General features: G+C 57.2%; 7 protein-coding genes across 7 annotated transcripts; 3 read left to right on the top strand and 4 right to left on the bottom strand.

Moving 5' to 3' along the window:
• Positions 1-252: 252 nt before the first annotated feature.
• Positions 253-1,720, top strand: CMQ_2548 (aryl-alcohol dehydrogenase; the record flags this gene model as incomplete). The annotated part of the gene is made up of 2 exons (XM_014316626.1): positions 253-257; positions 589-1,720. 2 exons carry the CDS (start codon positions 253-255, stop codon positions 1,718-1,720), a joined length of 1,137 nt encoding a protein of 378 aa, XP_014172101.1.
• Positions 1,721-1,913: 193 nt separating this feature from the next.
• Positions 1,914-6,257, bottom strand: CMQ_3129 (metal-dependent amidohydrolase; the record flags this gene model as incomplete). The annotated part of the gene is made up of 6 exons (XM_014317207.1): positions 1,914-2,692; positions 2,755-3,226; positions 3,296-3,859; positions 4,526-5,674; positions 5,742-5,887; positions 6,005-6,257. 6 exons carry the CDS (start codon positions 6,255-6,257, stop codon positions 1,914-1,916), a joined length of 3,363 nt encoding a protein of 1,120 aa, XP_014172682.1.
• A 1,984-nt stretch (positions 6,258-8,241) lies between these two features.
• On the top strand, positions 8,242-10,512 carry CMQ_2766 (u3 small nucleolar ribonucleoprotein mpp10; the record flags this gene model as incomplete). The annotated part of the gene is made up of 1 exon (XM_014316844.1): positions 8,242-10,512. The coding sequence occupies one exon, from the start codon at positions 8,242-8,244 to the stop codon at positions 10,510-10,512; it is 2,271 nt and encodes a 756-aa protein (XP_014172319.1).
• Positions 10,513-10,825: 313 nt separating this feature from the next.
• Positions 10,826-12,052, bottom strand: CMQ_3136 (delta-aminolevulinic acid dehydratase; the record flags this gene model as incomplete). The annotated part of the gene is made up of 2 exons (XM_014317214.1): positions 10,826-11,734; positions 11,795-12,052. The coding sequence occupies 2 exons, from the start codon at positions 12,050-12,052 to the stop codon at positions 10,826-10,828; spliced, it is 1,167 nt and encodes a 388-aa protein (XP_014172689.1).
• A 998-nt stretch (positions 12,053-13,050) lies between these two features.
• CMQ_2538 (uncharacterized protein) lies at positions 13,051-14,775 on the bottom strand (the record flags this gene model as incomplete). Its single annotated transcript, XM_014316616.1, has 2 exons — positions 13,051-14,328; positions 14,629-14,775. The coding sequence occupies 2 exons, from the start codon at positions 14,773-14,775 to the stop codon at positions 13,051-13,053; spliced, it is 1,425 nt and encodes a 474-aa protein (XP_014172091.1).
• A 40-nt stretch (positions 14,776-14,815) lies between these two features.
• On the bottom strand, positions 14,816-15,462 carry CMQ_2631 (u3 small nucleolar ribonucleoprotein imp3; the record flags this gene model as incomplete). Its single annotated transcript, XM_014316709.1, has 2 exons — positions 14,816-15,327; positions 15,423-15,462. 2 exons carry the CDS (start codon positions 15,460-15,462, stop codon positions 14,816-14,818), a joined length of 552 nt encoding a protein of 183 aa, XP_014172184.1.
• Positions 15,463-15,770: 308 nt separating this feature from the next.
• On the top strand, positions 15,771-16,272 carry CMQ_2863 (transcription initiation factor iia small chain; the record flags this gene model as incomplete). The annotated part of the gene is made up of 3 exons (XM_014316941.1): positions 15,771-15,811; positions 15,892-16,039; positions 16,126-16,272. The coding sequence occupies 3 exons, from the start codon at positions 15,771-15,773 to the stop codon at positions 16,270-16,272; spliced, it is 336 nt and encodes a 111-aa protein (XP_014172416.1).
• Between the last annotated feature and the right edge of the window lie 233 nt (positions 16,273-16,505).

The raw sequence follows: 16,505 nt of genomic DNA, 5'->3' as shown, positions 1-16,505 counted from the left end.
CCAGACGACAGAGGAAGTGTCACCATTGGAGCAGCCGTGCTGACGACACCGGACTGGCGAGACGCCCAATGTTGCACGGAAGAATAAAGACATGCTCGTATGGCATGTCTGTGGACTGACCAGAAGCACGACACGGGAAAGGCTGTGAGCAGTCCATAAAGGCGAGGCCAGATCTCCCCGTCCGTGTCTCACCAGCATCCTCTCTGTTTAAGGATTAGCGGTGGTACTGGACGTTCACCCCATGCCTACGTCATGAGGTCCATTCATGCCACAGATATCGGCGATTGGCCTAGCAGATGTCCATTGCACAGTTGCCAAAAGATCGGCGTTAGGTCTTAGTCACAGGATCCTGTCCGCTATTAGCATCCACATCATCTTAAACCCGACTGCGAAACGCTGGAGGATGGAGGGACAACTGTCATGTAAGCTGGAAATGATTGAAGGACACAACAATACGACAAGTATATATAAAGGTCGAGCTACTTCCTGGATTTCGTTCTTCTCAACAGCAAACGGGACAAGTTTCCGACTGACCAGCGACAAAAGCAAGAAAAGTCCAGCTCACTAACCCGTCTTCCCCACATTGAGCGTCTTCCCCACTGCGCCGGAGCCGGCGACCGAGCTTGGACGGCTGCGGGTGCTTTCGTCGACGTCTGGCCTGCGGGTGTCGCCGCTAGCCCTGGGCGCCATGTCGGTCGGCTCGGCATGGTCATCGGTCATGGGCAGCATGGACAAGGAAACATCGTTCCAGCTGCTGGACGCGTTTGTGGCGGCCGGCGGCAACTTTATCGATACGGCCAACAACTATCAGAACGAGGAGTCGGAGCAGTGGCTAGGCGAGTGGATGGCAGCCCGCAAAAACCGCGAGAGCCTGGTTCTGGCGACCAAGTTCACGTCCGACTATCGTTCGTATGCAGCCGGCCCAGGAAACGTTCCCAACAGCCAGGGCAACCACCGGCGCAGCATTCGGCAGAGCGTCAAGGCGTCACTGCGCAAGCTGGACACCGACTACATCGACATCCTGTACCTGCACTGGTGGGACCACACCACATCGATCCCCGAGATCATGGACACGCTGCACGCTCTCGTGCTCGACGGCTCTGTCCTCTACTTAGGCATCTCTGATACACCTGCCTGGGTTGTCTCGGCAGCCAATACGTATGCCGAGGCCCACGGCCGCACACCCTTTAGTATCTACCAGGGCCGCTGGAATCTGATCGTGCGCGACCTTGAGCGCGACATCGTGCCCATGTGCCGCCACTTCGGCATGGCTATTGCTCCGTGGGACGTCCTCGGCGGCGGCAAGTTCCAGACCCGCAAGGCCCTGGCCGAACGCAGCGCCAGGGGCGAAAAGCTGCGCAGTCTTACCGGCGGCGAGCAGACGGCCGACGAGGCCGCCATCAGTCTTGCGCTCGAAAAGGTCGCCGCCGAACACGGCGTCGAGTCCACAACCATCGCCCTCGCCTACATTCGCGCCAAGGCTCCTCGCGTCTTTCCCATCGTCGGTGGCCGTAAAATCGAGCACCTCCACGACAACATCAAGGCCCTATCTATCAAGCTCACTGATGCCCAGATCGCCCTCCTCGAGGACGTTAAGCCCTTTGCCATCGGCTTCCCCAACGACTTTATCGGCGCCGACCCGTTTGTCACTGGCAAGCCAAATTTCCGCCTAGAACGCAGCGCCCATATGGACTTTTCTGACCCGCTGGTGCGCCGGTAACTGGAGATGGCGGACGACCACAGCCAGCAGGCACAGGATGTGCTGCAGTTTCTTTGCGGTTGACAAGCTGAGATAGAGGGACTTGTTATCTATGAAAAAAATACATGCTACAAATCGGATTGTCGCTGCCCAAGACCGTTCTTTATATGCCGATATTTGTAAACTGGCCCCAATCGTCCCACCTGGGAATATTTCACTCCCTCTTGTAGGACAGCTTTCCGCCAACCCAGGTCTCCCTGACCTTCATGTCGCGGAAGTCCTCCAGGTCGAAGCTGCTGATCGGCTTGTCCAGTACGACCCAATCGGCAAAGGCGCCCACCTGGATGACGCCTGCCAGTTCTTCGAGGAAGGCCCCGTACGCCGGCCCCTGCGTGAAACCCAGCAGCGCCTCGTCCAGCGTTAGCGCTTCGTCGGGGTACCAGGGATCGTTCGTCCCGTCCGCATTCTTCCCCGTGTGCGGACTGCGCCGGACCACGGCGGCGTATATGCCCTGGAACGGATCTGGCGGCTCAATGGGGAAATCGCTGCCTAGGATGGGCCGGTTGCGCAGCAGCGTTTTCATCCGGTACGCCTCCTCCCGCGTCCGCTTGGAGCCCAGCCGCAGCTCGGCGTACTTCATGTCCGACGTGGCGTGCGTTGGCTGGATTGACGGGATGAGCGCGAGAGAGTGCAGCCGAGCCTGGTCATGGGGGTGGATGATCTGAGCGTGTTCGATACGGAAGCGATGCTCATGCTGGCACTCGGCCGGCGGCCGTGAAGGACAGAGATCGACCAGCGCCGTCTCCAAGGCGTCGATGGCGTAGCGGTTCGCCAGATCTCCAATGGCGTGGATGTTCACCTGGAAGCCCGCCTCCGACCAGTCTCGCGTCAGCGACAGGAGTGTCGAGCCGTTCACCAGCAACGAGCCCGACATGTCCGGCCGGTCACTGTAGGGATCGATCATGGCGCTGCCCCAGCTTCCCAGCGCCCCGTCTGTGGTTCGCCATCTGTCAGTAAGGGCACAAGGCCGGTCGCAGTCGGTGACGTGGGCTTACCGGCAAACAGCTTGACACCGTGAATGGTCAGGAACTCGCTCGTCGTCTGTCGCAGCCCGACCGCCTCGTTGGGGCAGAACGTGTTGCGCTCCTTGCACTCGATCATAGCGTTCACGCGGATCGTCCAGCCCTCTGTGTCAGCCAGCTCCCGGTACAGCTGCAGGTCCTCGGGAATCACTCCGGCGTCGTGCATGCCAACCAGGCCCAGAGAGCTCAGCTTCTGCATTGCTGTCCTGATGTATGTGGCCTTGACTTCTCGGCCTGGTCGCGGCCACAGAGACATGATCAGGTCCATGGCGTTGTCACAAAACACGCCCATGCCAGGGTCGCGTATGATCTCGCCACCGGGCACGTCGGGAATTTGGGCGGGAAGGAGATCGAGGACGGCCTGGGACACCCAGATGCAATGACCGTCAATACGGTCTAGCATCACGTAGAGGCCCTTGAGCTTCTCGTCGCTTTCCAGCAGAGCCTAGCGATCATAGTCAGCGGGCAGACAGGCGTCAAAGGAGCAGAAAGCACGCCCGGACTCGAGACTCACAGCAGTGGGCATACCACCCATGGCCATCTGGTCCCATCCAAAGCCTCGTAGCCATTGGTCCTTGGAGCCTATGCCCTGGTGCGTGCCGATGTAATCTAGGAGGCGCTTTCTGATGTCTTTGGCTGCCGTGGACCCAAACAGGTCGACCGACTGAAGAAATTCCCCATATTGGATGAGATGTCCATGGCCGTCCCAGAGACCTGGAATAACATATCCAGAGAGGCTCGGACTGTCCAGCTCGTTCTCGGGAGTGAAAACTTCTGTAAAGTGCCCGTCCACGACACTGAAGCACCGCGCCGACGGCTGGTCCTCGGCCAGAGTCTTGATTCCCTCGTAGCAGTACGTCTGCGGTGCGCTTGCTGCTGACTGCAAAGACGTGCCAAAATTAACACTGTCACGAAAGTAGGCCACAGCCAATGCCAAGGCTGCAGCGGCTACCAGCAGTGCAAGACTCGATAAAGACCTCGGCATCTCGCGCGGCTGACGAGACGCCGATGCCATGGTGAGCGTGCGTTGAGCAATGGTCGCGTAATTTGGGCTTCCAATCATTACATCGCCTGTTGCCTGTAGGATTGTAGAGTTGGCGCGTCTTTCCTCTCCTCAAATTATCGGATCTTCGAAGAATTCGCTATTTCGGTGAACACTAGAGGGCATACCGGCCATTTGGAAGCGAATCAAGTGGAGCCAACCTGGGAAGGTGCGAGGGACGCTGTCGACTGGTGCTGATAAGAGATTTCTTCGCAGGACAATCAATCTGTGACCTTGTTTGGTCTGGCGGTTTGTTTGAGTATGCCATCCACGATATGGCCTTGTAGGAAGTATTAACTCACTTCAGAAGTCTTGTCTCGAGGTCCGACAAATTACGCACTCACCTCTTCTAGCCGACCACTTGTTGACAATGCTACGGAGTCAATTCACACAATTGTCAAAAGGGCTAGTAGAAGTATACTAAAAAGACTGGACAGCCGTAAACTCATCATTGTAACGCACCCGCTCCCACACTATATATACCAGTGCGCTGTGCTGTCTATGCTGGGGTACTATGCTATACAAATTTCTAAAACAAGGCAGGACGTATGATAACAAAGCAGACAAAAGAAAGGGTGAAGACCACGGGCAAGATCCGGTGTGCACACACAGTCTAACACCCAAGGAAAACGAAGCTCAATTACCAGGAGAGAGATAGCCTTCTATCTGTGCCGTCTGGTCCATCTATACCGTGTCTCATACCCTGACGGTGTTTCCCATCACAAACAGCAGCACAACGCCGTTGAGGACGCAGATAGCGCCAAACGTCGTCCAGACCAGCAGGCCTGTTGCAAGCGTGGTTCGTTCGCTCTTTGCCATGACCATGCCCAGTGCTGCGCAGGCGAAGCCCAGGCTGGCCACGACACCCATAATCACGCCAGCGTCAACCTCGACGCGTAGCCGATGCCGACCCGTGCTGATCAAGATGCCGGTTACAGCCAGCAGCACAGCAGCAGCAGCAAAGCAGCCGAATGCGCCGCGAAGCAGGATCGTCTCACGATAGCGGGCCATGCGCTGGTCGGCGACGGACGGCAGCGTTGCGTAGTAGGTCTCATACCCCTGAGGGAACTCGTGTTCACTGGCAAACATGTCGTCTTCGCCCTCCTCACCGGCGCTGTCCCCGTCTTCGCCGTCGTCGTCGTCGCCGTAATGGCTAACGTCGTCGTAATGCCCCGAGCCCATAGCGGCCATTCCGGCACGGCCGGGCGTCTTGCCATTCTGTCGTCGCAGCCGTCTTTGCGACGCTGACTCGTCGGCATACAGAGTGCTGCCGGCTCCGTAGTTGACGCCGCTGTGAGACAGCAGTGGCGAGTGCTCGCTACCGTTGTCAGGCAGATGCGCAACCGCAGCTCCCCGGGCGTTCATCCACTTCTTGGCCTTCTCGATGGGAACCGTGAAAAAGGACACGAGCGTTGCCACACCCGGGAACTCCGACTCATCATCGGGGTGCAGATATATGGCGTAGCCGCCACTTCCAGCTCCACCAACTTCGCCCGACTCGCTCCCATCATCGTACTCGTTCCAGTAGTGCGTCTGCACGGGGGCAGTGGTGAGAGTCTTTGGACCGCGTGGTATATGTATTTGCTCAGACCCGACCGACGAAGAAAGCGCCTGCAGCGTGGAGGAGGAAGACGAATGAACCTGGCTGCTGCGCCGATGTTGTCTGCTTGGCGTGGGCGGTCGGCTGTTGGATGTGGGTGAGGAGGTGAGGGGAGTGGTGGCTCGGATGGTGTTGAGAAGCTCGTCGCATTGGCTCTGAAGGTGGGAGAAGTCTCGCTTGGTGAAGCTCTTGGGATCAGAGAGCACGTTTTCGCGGAAACGAGTGCCAAGAGAGCTTGAACCAGTCCATTTCTGGCTTGATTAGGACGATGCAAAGATGAAGAGGAGAGGCTGCCGTTGGCACAGATAAGTAGCTCACTCTGTACTTCTTCAGGATCTTGCGGAAGGCGACAACCTGGGCATTCGAGAACCGGGCCAGGTCCCGGGTCTCGTCGCTCAGCTGCGCTGCGGTGCGTTCGTATTTTGCAAGGCGGCGCTGACGCTTGAAAGTTGTGGCGCCGCGAGCTGACGAATTGCAGCACAGAATCAGTCGGCTTATCTGGTCAGTCAGGTACCCTGCGCATGGTTAGCAAGGTAGGCCTTATAGGGAGAAGAAAGAAAAAAAGAGGAAAGAATGCGCACGTAGTCGCCGGTTGATCTCATCTGCCTTTGTGGTGACGAAAAGGCCGACACGGTCATGTTGGCGATATAGTTCATCATAGAAGTTAAGTTCAAAACGTTGGAGAGAAGTGTCCTGCTGTCCAGGAATGGGGATGGCGGTGGCCTGGTCGCGTGTAGTATGGATCTTGATAAACTCCTTGAGCGTGTTGTAGTCAATGTTATGGAGGCTCCATTCCGGCACAGATTCGGTCTCCAGCTGCTGGCCGTACTTCATGATCGGACAAAAGGGATGCAAGCGCTGCTGCTGTTCCAAGCAGATTTGTGAAGAGGGTTTGGGGCCGAGGGAGATTTAAAACAAAGAAGCCTTTTGCCCGGTCGTTCCGCTGAGAAGGAGGCGATAGGATCGCGATGAGGACGGAAGAGGCGGTAGATAATAGAGACGCAAGGGCCAATGACAGACGGACGCCCCTTTACAGCCGGCGAGGCTGTGTAGTAATATGGCGCAAGACGAGTGCGAAGTTGTGCGTGCCTCGTGGAGAGACAGAGAAGTTAGAGTTTGGGCGGGAGAGAAACATGTATCAGACTGCACGCATTCCTGCCAATGCTGCTGAACACGAACAAGAAGTTCGGGAGGCAGAGCAGGGACGGATTAAAAAAAGAGGGGGACTTCAGTTGCAGCAGCTGAAGCACAGTGGAAAGGCACACCAAGTGGGCCTGATTCAAGACCTAGGCTGGTCGATCTCCACCAGCACATGTACGAGTACGGGTAGTCTGGCTTGGCGGACTCCGACAGTGCAAAAAGCTTTCAGGCACCTGGCCTGGATCAGTGTTCTTGTCTCGGGTTCATTGCTGCACAGCACGGCCCACTTGAGGAATCCGCTCCGACGGAGGCCTGCAACAAGTACGGAGTAAGTTATTACTCGTATTACGGAGTATTCATATCTCGAATCTTACCTGTCGTCTCTACCAAGTGCTTTGACGTATACCGGCGACGTCATTCTCGTTACTCATCGCGAATAATTGTCCGCAATAGTGTTCACGGCACAGCGGGTATCCATCCTCGTACTTTTTGTCCCGTACGGAGTATGCGCCTGTATCTATCCAGCCTAGTCCCATGAACAAAAGATTCTCTGTTTTGCCACCTTTATTACCCCTGCCGTGGGAAAAAATTTGACCACCTCGGCTGGTATTGCGTCCTTTGTTGGAGCCCCTCAAGGAAATACGGAGTATAACAATCTATTTATCTTATCTCGATCCCTCCTGCGACTATGTACATATGAATTACATGTATGTTTGTGTACTGTATGTACTCTGTACGATCACGGTCGAGGAAGGCTGTATATATGGAGTCTGTTTCTCTGCCAGGATCGGACACTTCCGTTCTGCCGTGTGCACTGGTGCTGTGCAGTGGAATGCATTCAAGGGACCTCGAGGCATCTTGACGTACTCTGTACAAACACTACCCAGATCACTTAGACCGAATGCGGTTGGCTGCTGTCAGCTTTCGATAAGTTGCATGATATCCACCTGCCAGAAACAGTTCGGACGTTGCTACTCAAAAACTCTGCGTGCGGTAAATGTTCTGAAGGACTTTCCATCTCCACCGACTCGCAGATCTGCAAACGGCTGTATTAGTACCACGCAGTATATTACGCACAGCTTCTCCACCATGAAAAAGCATTGTTGTGAGGAGAAAGACCGCATTTTTATCGCGGTCCGTGGTCGCACTTCAGTCTGTTGGAAGTTGTGCTAAGTAGATCGTGAGCATGACTCTGGATGGCCTCAAATATTGCTCACTCAGCAGAAGACGGTTGGAGACGGCGCTTGCACTACTTTGACCGGCTTGCCTGAATTCCATGAGATAAGACATCCTACGTCGTACATAACATCTGAGCAAATAGTTTTCATTAATAATAATATTTCTATTTGAGCGTTGACCGCCTTCTGTTTTTGGACATTTCAGCCACAAATAGTGGCGGGGCAGATATGGCTAGAGGCTTCTGGCAAAATGTCACCGCCTTTGATTTTTTTTTTCCTATGCGGTGCCAAAAAAGTAGTCCAATCTAAGAACTCTTTCTACGACGTACGGAATGATTGAACAGCTTCGTTCAGGCGCAAATCACCCGTAATCTGGGAAACCCTGACCATTCTGCCACAGCCAAAAGAATATATTTGAAAGTTCGATTGCTCGAAACATGGCTGAGTCTAGCACGTCGTCGCTGACATCAACTTCACATACCCTCACGATTGGGCCCTCAATGGCGTCCGGATCGTTTCCAAACCTCAGCGACATCTCCTCCGCACTTGCATTTCGCGATGCAATTCGGAGATCTAACCGCCAGGCTTTTTTAAAGCCTCCAGTGGCCCTGCCGACCGCTTCTACGCAATTTGCGCAGGTAGCTTTGGGCTCGTTTGCCAGCCAAGTAAGCGACGAACAGCAAGAGCGGCTACGATTGCGGCACGCCACAAATGCAGCTCTGAAGAAGCGCAAACGGAGTGGAAAGGACACAGCAGCAGATAAGGATGTCGCTCTGGCAAACGTCGCGGGTCCTGTCGGACCTATCCTGAAAGTCCGGAGGGTATATGTCGATGGGTTTGAGGTGCCCCAGATCTGGCAGCAATCAAATCGGATCCTCTCGGCCAGCCTTTCTCAGGCCAAACATGAGCTAGAGCAGCTCGAGAAAGAGGATGTAGACGGCGTCTCGTCGGACTCTGAGGCCGAAAGTAATGCAAACGACTCCGATGGGGAGCCCGTTGTGGACGGCCAGTCTGTAGAAGAGGAGCTGGAAGAAGATGAAGACGAGGAGGTAGAGGGGGATGTGGACGAAGACGAGGACGATATGGAAGATGGCTTTGATGAAGAGGGAGAGGAAGAAGAGGAAGACTTCAACCAAAAACCTCTTGTTGAGGACAAAGACGGCCTTAACGACGGGTTCTTTGACATTGACGACTTCAATAAAAAGTCCCAGTACTTCGAGGACCAGGACGCGAGAGCAAACCCGAAGACGGACCAGGTGAGCGACGACGAAGAGGTCGACTGGCATGGTGATCCGTTTGCTGTGCCTGATAAGAAGCGGAAGTCTGGAAAGGGAAGCGACAAGACACGACAAAAGGATGGACGGGGCCAGCTAGACTCTGAGGAGGAGGAGGACGAGGAGGACGAAGAGGATGAAGAGGGACCTATTTTCGGCGACATGGATTTGGACGCGCCGTCTGGCGAGAGCGACGCGGAGCTAGACGGCGAGGACGGCGGGCTGGAGAGCGGGATGAACATGGAGCTTGGCGGAGAAGAGATCTACTACAAGGACTTTTTTGCACCTCCACCAAAGAAGCGACAGGAGGGAGAGCCGTGGCAGCGTCCGGCGCCATACAAGCCCGATTTGCAGGACGTGCGGCGGGCGATGGCAGATGTGAAGCGCGACCTGTTTGAGCAGATCTCAGAGGCGTCGGGGTCAGACGAAGAGGATGTGCTGTCGGACGTGTCGGACGGCAACCCACGGGCACGGCGGTCGACACACGAGCGGCGACAGGCCAAGATCCTAGCGGAGATCCGGCGACTGGAGGCAGAGGCGGTACGACAGAAGGACTGGACGCTGTCGGGAGAAGCGTCTGCGGGGGCACGGCCAATGAACTCGCTACTGGAGGAGGACCTCGAGTTTGAGCACATTGGCAAACCGGTGCCGGTGATCACGCAGGAGGTGACAGAGGACATTGAGGAGCTGACGAAGCGGCGAATCCTCAGCCAAGAGTTTGACGAGGTGCGGCGGCGCTACGCCACAGGGCTGGATGGGGGGGACACAGCACGACGTGGGTTGGTGGAGATTGACGACCAGCAGGGCACGAAGAGCCTGGCAGCGCTGTACGAAGAGGAGCACCAGCAGAGCGTGAATCCGGAGACATACGTGAGCCAGTCGGACGAGCAGCTGGCGGCAGAGGAACACGAGGTAGACCGGATGTGGAAAGAGCTGAGCGCGAAGCTGGATGCGCTGAGCAGCTGGCACTATAAGCCGCGGCCAGCAGCTCCGGCGCTGACGGTGGTGGCTGACGTGGGGACGGTGGCGATGGAGGACGCGCAGCCGGCGACAGCACAGGGCGTGAGCGGCGGCGAGAGCATGCTGGCGCCGCAGGAGGTGTACAAGCCGGGGGCAGCCGGTGCTTTGGGGCGAAACGGCGGGCAAGGCGGCAGCGACGACAAGGATGTGGTGACGGTGGCCAAGACCGGGCTGCCGCTGGCCCGGGACGAGATGTCGCGCGAGGACAAGGCACGGCGGCGGCGGCGGAACAAGGAGCGGATTCGGAAGAGCGGCTCGGGTGCGGGTGGCGCGGCCGTGGTGGCGGCGACGGAGGCGGCGAACGAGGGCACAGCTCATGCAGTCACCAAGACGAAGTCACAGAAACGCCAGGACACCATGGCCACGCTCAAGAAGGCGGGCGTGCGGGTGATTGGGCGGCGCGGCGAGATTGAGGATCTGGACGGCAACAAGCCCAAGGCAGCCCGGACAGTGTCGAGCGGCAACTTCAAGCTGTAGGGGTGAGGTGGAAGGGGCGGGAGCTAGAGAGAAGACGAACAGAAGGTGGAGGGCGTGGAATCGCAACTGGATAATGCATATTCTGTTTATTGCATATTACGAAGAGTCACACCAATATGAGTGTAAGCAAATGCATTGCAGCAGTACCAAGTGAGAGATATATATCGTAAAGACCAGCGCCTCGCCTTGCATCCAAAACCCGGTTTTTTTTCGCAAGATGTACAGCACCAGAGGAGACGCCCAAACGCCACGCCGGACTCTTCCCTTTTCCCAGTCCGAACCCGATCCGCCTGTCCAGCCCGGCCGTCCGGGCTCAGTTGTCGAGCCAGTCGAGGAACTCGGGCGTGAAGTAGCTGACCAGGATGGTGGCACCGGCACGCAGGATGCTCTCGTGCGACTCGATGGCCGCGCCCTTGAGGTCGAAGACGCCAGCCTTGGCGGCCGCGTGGATCATGGCAAACTCGCCGCTGACCTGGTAGGCGGCAATGGGCAGGTCGCGGCCGAGGTCCTTGGCGTCGCTAATGATGTCGAGGTACTGGCCGGCCGGCTTGACCATGATCACATCGGCGCCCTCGTTGATGTCGCGCACGATAGCACGACGGGCAAGGCCACGACCGCCAGGTGGCAGCTGGTAGCACTTGCGGTCGCCAAACGACGGCGACGAGCCGGCAGCATCGCGAAAGGGGCCGTACAGACAGCCAGAGAACTTGGCGGCGTAGGACATGAGCAAGACCTGGTGGGCGAGGCCCTCCTCGATCAGCTTGAGCTTGATGGCGCGGATGCGGCCGTCGTTCATGTCGGACGGAGCGACGCAGTGGGCGCCGGCGTGGGCGTAGGCCATGGCCACATCCGAGATCCGGTCGACCGACATGGCGTTGTTGAGGCTGCCGTCATCGCGCAGGATGCCGCAGTGGCCATGTGACGTGTACTCGCACAGACACACGTCGGCCACCACGTACAGATGCGGGAAGCGCTGACGCAGAAGCCGGATGCTGCGCACCACCGGTCCCTGCGGATCGTCGGCCGACGTGCCCAGCTGGTCCTTGGAGCCCGGCTGCAACGGCACACCAAAGAGGATCACCGATCGCAGGCCCTTGTGCACGAGCGGCTCGAGAAAGGCCACAAGCTTGTTGAGGCCGCGGCGGTACTGGTTCGGCAACGACGGGATCGGCGTCTCCTCGTCGTCCATGTCCGAGACAAAGAGCGGATAGATGAACATGGACTGGGAAGAGAAATGTTAGCCTGCAGCCCAGACGACAGAGACAAGCCGACAGAAACACACCTTTGTCAGTTGCCGCTCGGCCTGCCAGGATCGCGCCAGCGGGTGGCTATAGCCACCGTGCAGCTGGCTGGAGATCTCGCCCGATATGCTGACGCTCGTGGCTGCCGTGCTGGCATAGGACATGGCCCTAGACACATGCGACGTATGCGACGCCGTGTCGTCGATGGTTGAGGCTGCAGAGGCACCGGCGCGCGTTCGCCGCGAAGACGGCGGTGCGTTCCGAAGAGCGAGGTCTTGCACAAGGCTGGAGAACGACATGGTCGAGACCGAGTGGTAGCGAGGAGAAGAGGGTGAGAGTCGAGAGTCGAGAGAGTCTGCTGGGAAGCAGAAGTGGTTCGATGTATTCAGGGTTTTGTTGGAGGCTCAACACAGAACAAAGACAAAAAAGCACTTGCAATGGACAGAGACGAAACACGCGAAAGGAATTGGACTAGCCAGCGACGGGAATAGAACTTATAAGGGACAGACGAAGCGACTGTGAGATAGGAGCACGGGATGTGAAAGGAAAAAAAACTGCCAGGCGGAGAACAAAAGCCGAAGTGGCGAGAGGCCAGCTGCGTTTATCTCACGGACCGGCAATTGGCCCTCCTGACTGGTGAAACGCTCCTGCTGGCTCTCTGGGGTGGGTGTCGGTTTCTTTCGGAGAGGTGGGGTATGTTAGTCATCCGGCGGCGGCGGCAGGAGCGAATCGGGTGCGTGCTGTTGGAGATATCACTTCCCTTTCTGGCGGACAGTCCGACACCAAGCCTTTCAGCTGCTTATGCTGTCGACCTGTCTTCCACGTGGGAACCACAACGCGTAAATGCCCATGAGCATTGTCCATATCTCGTCAGCGAAGAGATCATTCTGTTCCGGACGATGCTGTGAGACCCGGCACGGAGTACTGTCACTGCACGTATTGAGGGTGTACTATGGAGTACGTAATACGAGGTAAGCAAGCGGCTCCACTAACGATGGGTTCTCGGATCTGGCCACAAACCCAGACGTCCGAAATAGCAGCATCTACGGAGAATGCAGACGACCGACGAATTGCCTACGGGTATCGTGTCCCAGCCGTTGTTAAACAGGGCATGCATGAAACAAGCTTGGACCGCCAGGGCAGTGGAACAGTCTTGGGAGCGTCTAATTATGTACTCCGTACTTCGTTCTATGTAAGGTACAGTCCTGCTCCACACTTGTCCAAATTTTGTAAGATCCGACGTACAGGTACGTCGCACTCGTACTCGTGCCGCAGAACAGCAACGTGAAGCCACGTCTCAGGGCGCGGCCGTCAGGTTCGTCTTGATCGTGGCCAGGTCGGCGTCCGAGAATCCCAAGCTCTTGGCATAGCCCACGAACCCATTGGGGCCGTACTGCTCGTCCAGTGCGTCCAAGAAAGCCTTGAGGCAGCGGACCCGCAGATTCAAGAGGTTGTCGAAGCCGGGCGGCGGTGGCGCCGTCAGGTCGACGTCCTCGGCTGCTACTGTTGAGGTGGCCAGCACGCCGGCGCCCGAGCGCGCAAACCGTTCGAGATCCTCGCGCACCGGCTCGTTGCCGAGACGCGAGAGCACGTAGTCGAGCGCGACAATCTCGGCCGGCTCGCCGGCTAGCGTCTGCAGCAGGGCCGCCGTGACGCCGGTACGATCACGGCCGGCCGTGCAGTGAAACAGGAACGGCTCTTCTGGCCGGTCACGCACGTGCTCGAGAATGACCCGGAACGACGGGCTGTACGAGTCCAGCACGTCCAGGTACATGGCCGCATAGCCGGCTTCGCCGAAACCTTCGGCAAACGGCTCCAGCGTCACGTGCGGCGTCGCCTTGGACGGCTTCTCCCACACGAGCGTCACCGTCTCCGAGACCACCGGGTCTGGCGCCGTCGCGTGCTCGCTCTGCGACCGCAAATCAAATATCCGCCGCACCCCCAGCTCCGCAATGGTCGCCTTGCCCCCGTCGGTCAGCCGGCTGAGCCCGCCACTCCGAAAGGCAAAGCCCGGCCGCAATCGCTGGCTCGCCTGCTCGCTGCGTGGCACCCGGCCAATGTCGCGCGCATTGAACGTGCCCTCGATGACAATGAATGGCGTCGTCGACAGCACCGGCGCCAGCTGCTCCGGCGTCAGCTTGATCGACACGTCCTGCTCGCAGAGCGTGAGCAGCTCAGACGCTGATAGCGCGGTGACGGCCATGGCTGGGAAAGTGGCAGACGGCGGAAAGACGGCGGAAGATCGGCGGAAGATCAACGGACAATCGGCGAGAGAGCTGACAAACTGATGCTGACGGGTGGCTGATGGACAGCTGAAGACGAGATGGCGAGATATGTAGCGTGACGAGAGAGAGAGAGAGAGAAGCTGCTGTCGGGTGGGAACGTTGCCAGAAGTACAGCCAATTCGTGCCCGAGCTGCTCGGATCGGCAACCCAATAAGCCCAACCGGTCTCCGCTCCTGTTTTGCCTCGGAGTGGCTGAAACGCAGCACTGCTGCAGCATCGCTAACACCTCCGACATTGTGAACACTCCCCAAAAGGCCTAGCAGAAACACCCGCCACACCGCCTCCCGAGCCTGCATATGGAGTAGTATTGTGCTGTAATCACATGGTATAAATAAAGGTATAAGATATCACAAAATAGGAAACCACGTTCCGGCCCCAGACCGTGTCGCCTGCTTCATTGGGTTTTCCGACATCCACAGCCAATGTAGTATTCCGACTGTTGAGAGAAGTCCATCCACTGCAGCAAACGTGTCCATACCGGCCAAAGGGAAGTTCGGATCCATGATGCGTCCGGCGGTGGCATAGAGAGAGCAAGCCCGCTCCCCATGCTCCCGGTCCCGCCAGATGGCAAACTATGATACCATGCATACAATCCACTCTTCGGGAAAGTCAATCGCCTCCCTCCCTCGTTCTTGGCGCAACCCGGGCTCGACGCCCTGGGTTCTCGCGCCGCGCAGCAGAGACAGAAAAACATGCGCTTTCTGGGGGATAGAAGCGGCAAGCAGCAGTATGTGCATGGTCTCGTCTACGGTGCATCTCGACTGTGTTCTGCCTCGCTCACAGCAGCTCGTAGTCGTCTAGCTCGTCCCGGTACTGCATGATGTGACGCTTGATCTTGCTGCCGACCGTCCAGGTGACAAAGTCCTCAAGGTTGCGCGTCACCAGGAATGCCGGGTCCGTCACCGTCTCCGTGCCCACACGCACGTGGCCCTGCTCGATCATCACGGTCGCCGCCTGGATCGTGTCCGCCATGTGCAGCCGCGTCATGACTACGGGCAGACGCCGTCGGGCAAAGGCCGACACTGTCGCGTGGTGCTCAACGCCCGAAAACTTGTCCTTGTTGGACAGGATGCCCATGTCGAAGAGCTTTTCGATCAGTAAGTCCTCGTGGCGCTTGCGTACCGCGTTGTCGGGCGGCAGGAGGCTGATCCGGTGCGCCAGCTGGCGAATCGAGCCGCAAATCCGGTTGTATGAGTGGTAATCTTCCGGCTTCTGGATCATGTAGCGACGGACGACTGCTGAGGCCCGGTGGTCATTGTCCTGCTTCCAGGTCGTGAAGTCGACCTTGCCTGTGGAGGGTCAGCGCGGCGCTTTACAAAGCCCAGAGTCCGTCAAACGAAAAACAAAAGGAAAAACAGAGAGCAGACGGAGGACATAGTCTTACGCAAGAGCTTCTGCTCGTGATGTTTCAACTTCCGAACCATGGTGACTGCGTGCCGTAGCTACAAACGTATGCAGAGAATCAATCGCGAATTTTTTTGCAGACAACCTCGAGCTAACTTAAAAAAATTGGGTATCCGCTCCAGTTCCTGATAAGATAAGACACTGTGGAGTATACTCTGACTCATCACAGGGATCAATATATGCTCGGCGCTAGGCTGTCTTCCACCTCCTTCCCCAGACAATCACGTCTTGCACCAACGAAGCGGCCTACTTCCAGTGATACCAGCGATTCCAGTGCAGCAAACCGGAAACTCGATCGAAAGCTCCTGCGCTTGAACTTACTGCGATCATGGCCACACCATCTTTCTACGAGCTCTACCGCCGGAGCAGGTAATTCTCTCCGCCCATGCGCGTCTGCGCCTTTGTGTGCGGATCTGACCATGGCCTTCTCGGTCTCCTTGTCTGTATAGCATCGGGTATGCCCTGACCGACACGCTCGATGAGCTCATCCGCGAGAACCGCATCGATCCGCAGCTGGCCATGAAAGTGCTCCAGAACTTCGACCGCGCCATCGCCGAGACGCTCCAGGAGAAGGTCAAAGCTCGCCTGTCCTTCAAGGTGAGATGCGCCAGTTCGAGATAATGCCAGAATACAGAGACGTCCTAGAGAAAGGGAAGATGGATCGTGCGCTGATGCAATAACAGGGATCTCTGGATACCTACCGCTTCTGTGACGAGGTCTGGACGTTCCTTATACGCGACGTGCAATTCAAAATGGAAGGCGGAGGGGCACCGGTTTTTGTAGACAAGGTCAAGATTGTCAGCTGCAACGCGAAGCCAGCTGTTCCGTAAATATGCAAGGGTTACTGGCAGGACAACCACTGGGAAAGGCGTTTAGGAGTTGGCATTTTCCCTTTTCAGCTCTCAACCCTACGACAGCACAAGGACGTTGGGTGGGTATATGGGGGTCTACAAGGGAATTCTGGAGCGTGTCGTTCTCACTGCAGCCTCAAGCAGCTACGCATACGTTAGGCTAATCAAGTGGCTTGCATCCTCTGATTGTGCACTCTGACTGCTATATGTTT

Source organism: Grosmannia clavigera (genome assembly GCF_000143105.1).
Source record: "Grosmannia clavigera kw1407 unplaced genomic scaffold GCSC_144, whole genome shotgun sequence".
In the NCBI taxonomy this organism is placed as follows: domain Eukaryota; kingdom Fungi; phylum Ascomycota; class Sordariomycetes; order Ophiostomatales; family Ophiostomataceae; genus Leptographium; species Leptographium clavigerum.
This window is presented reverse-complemented; position numbering and strand designations above follow the sequence as displayed.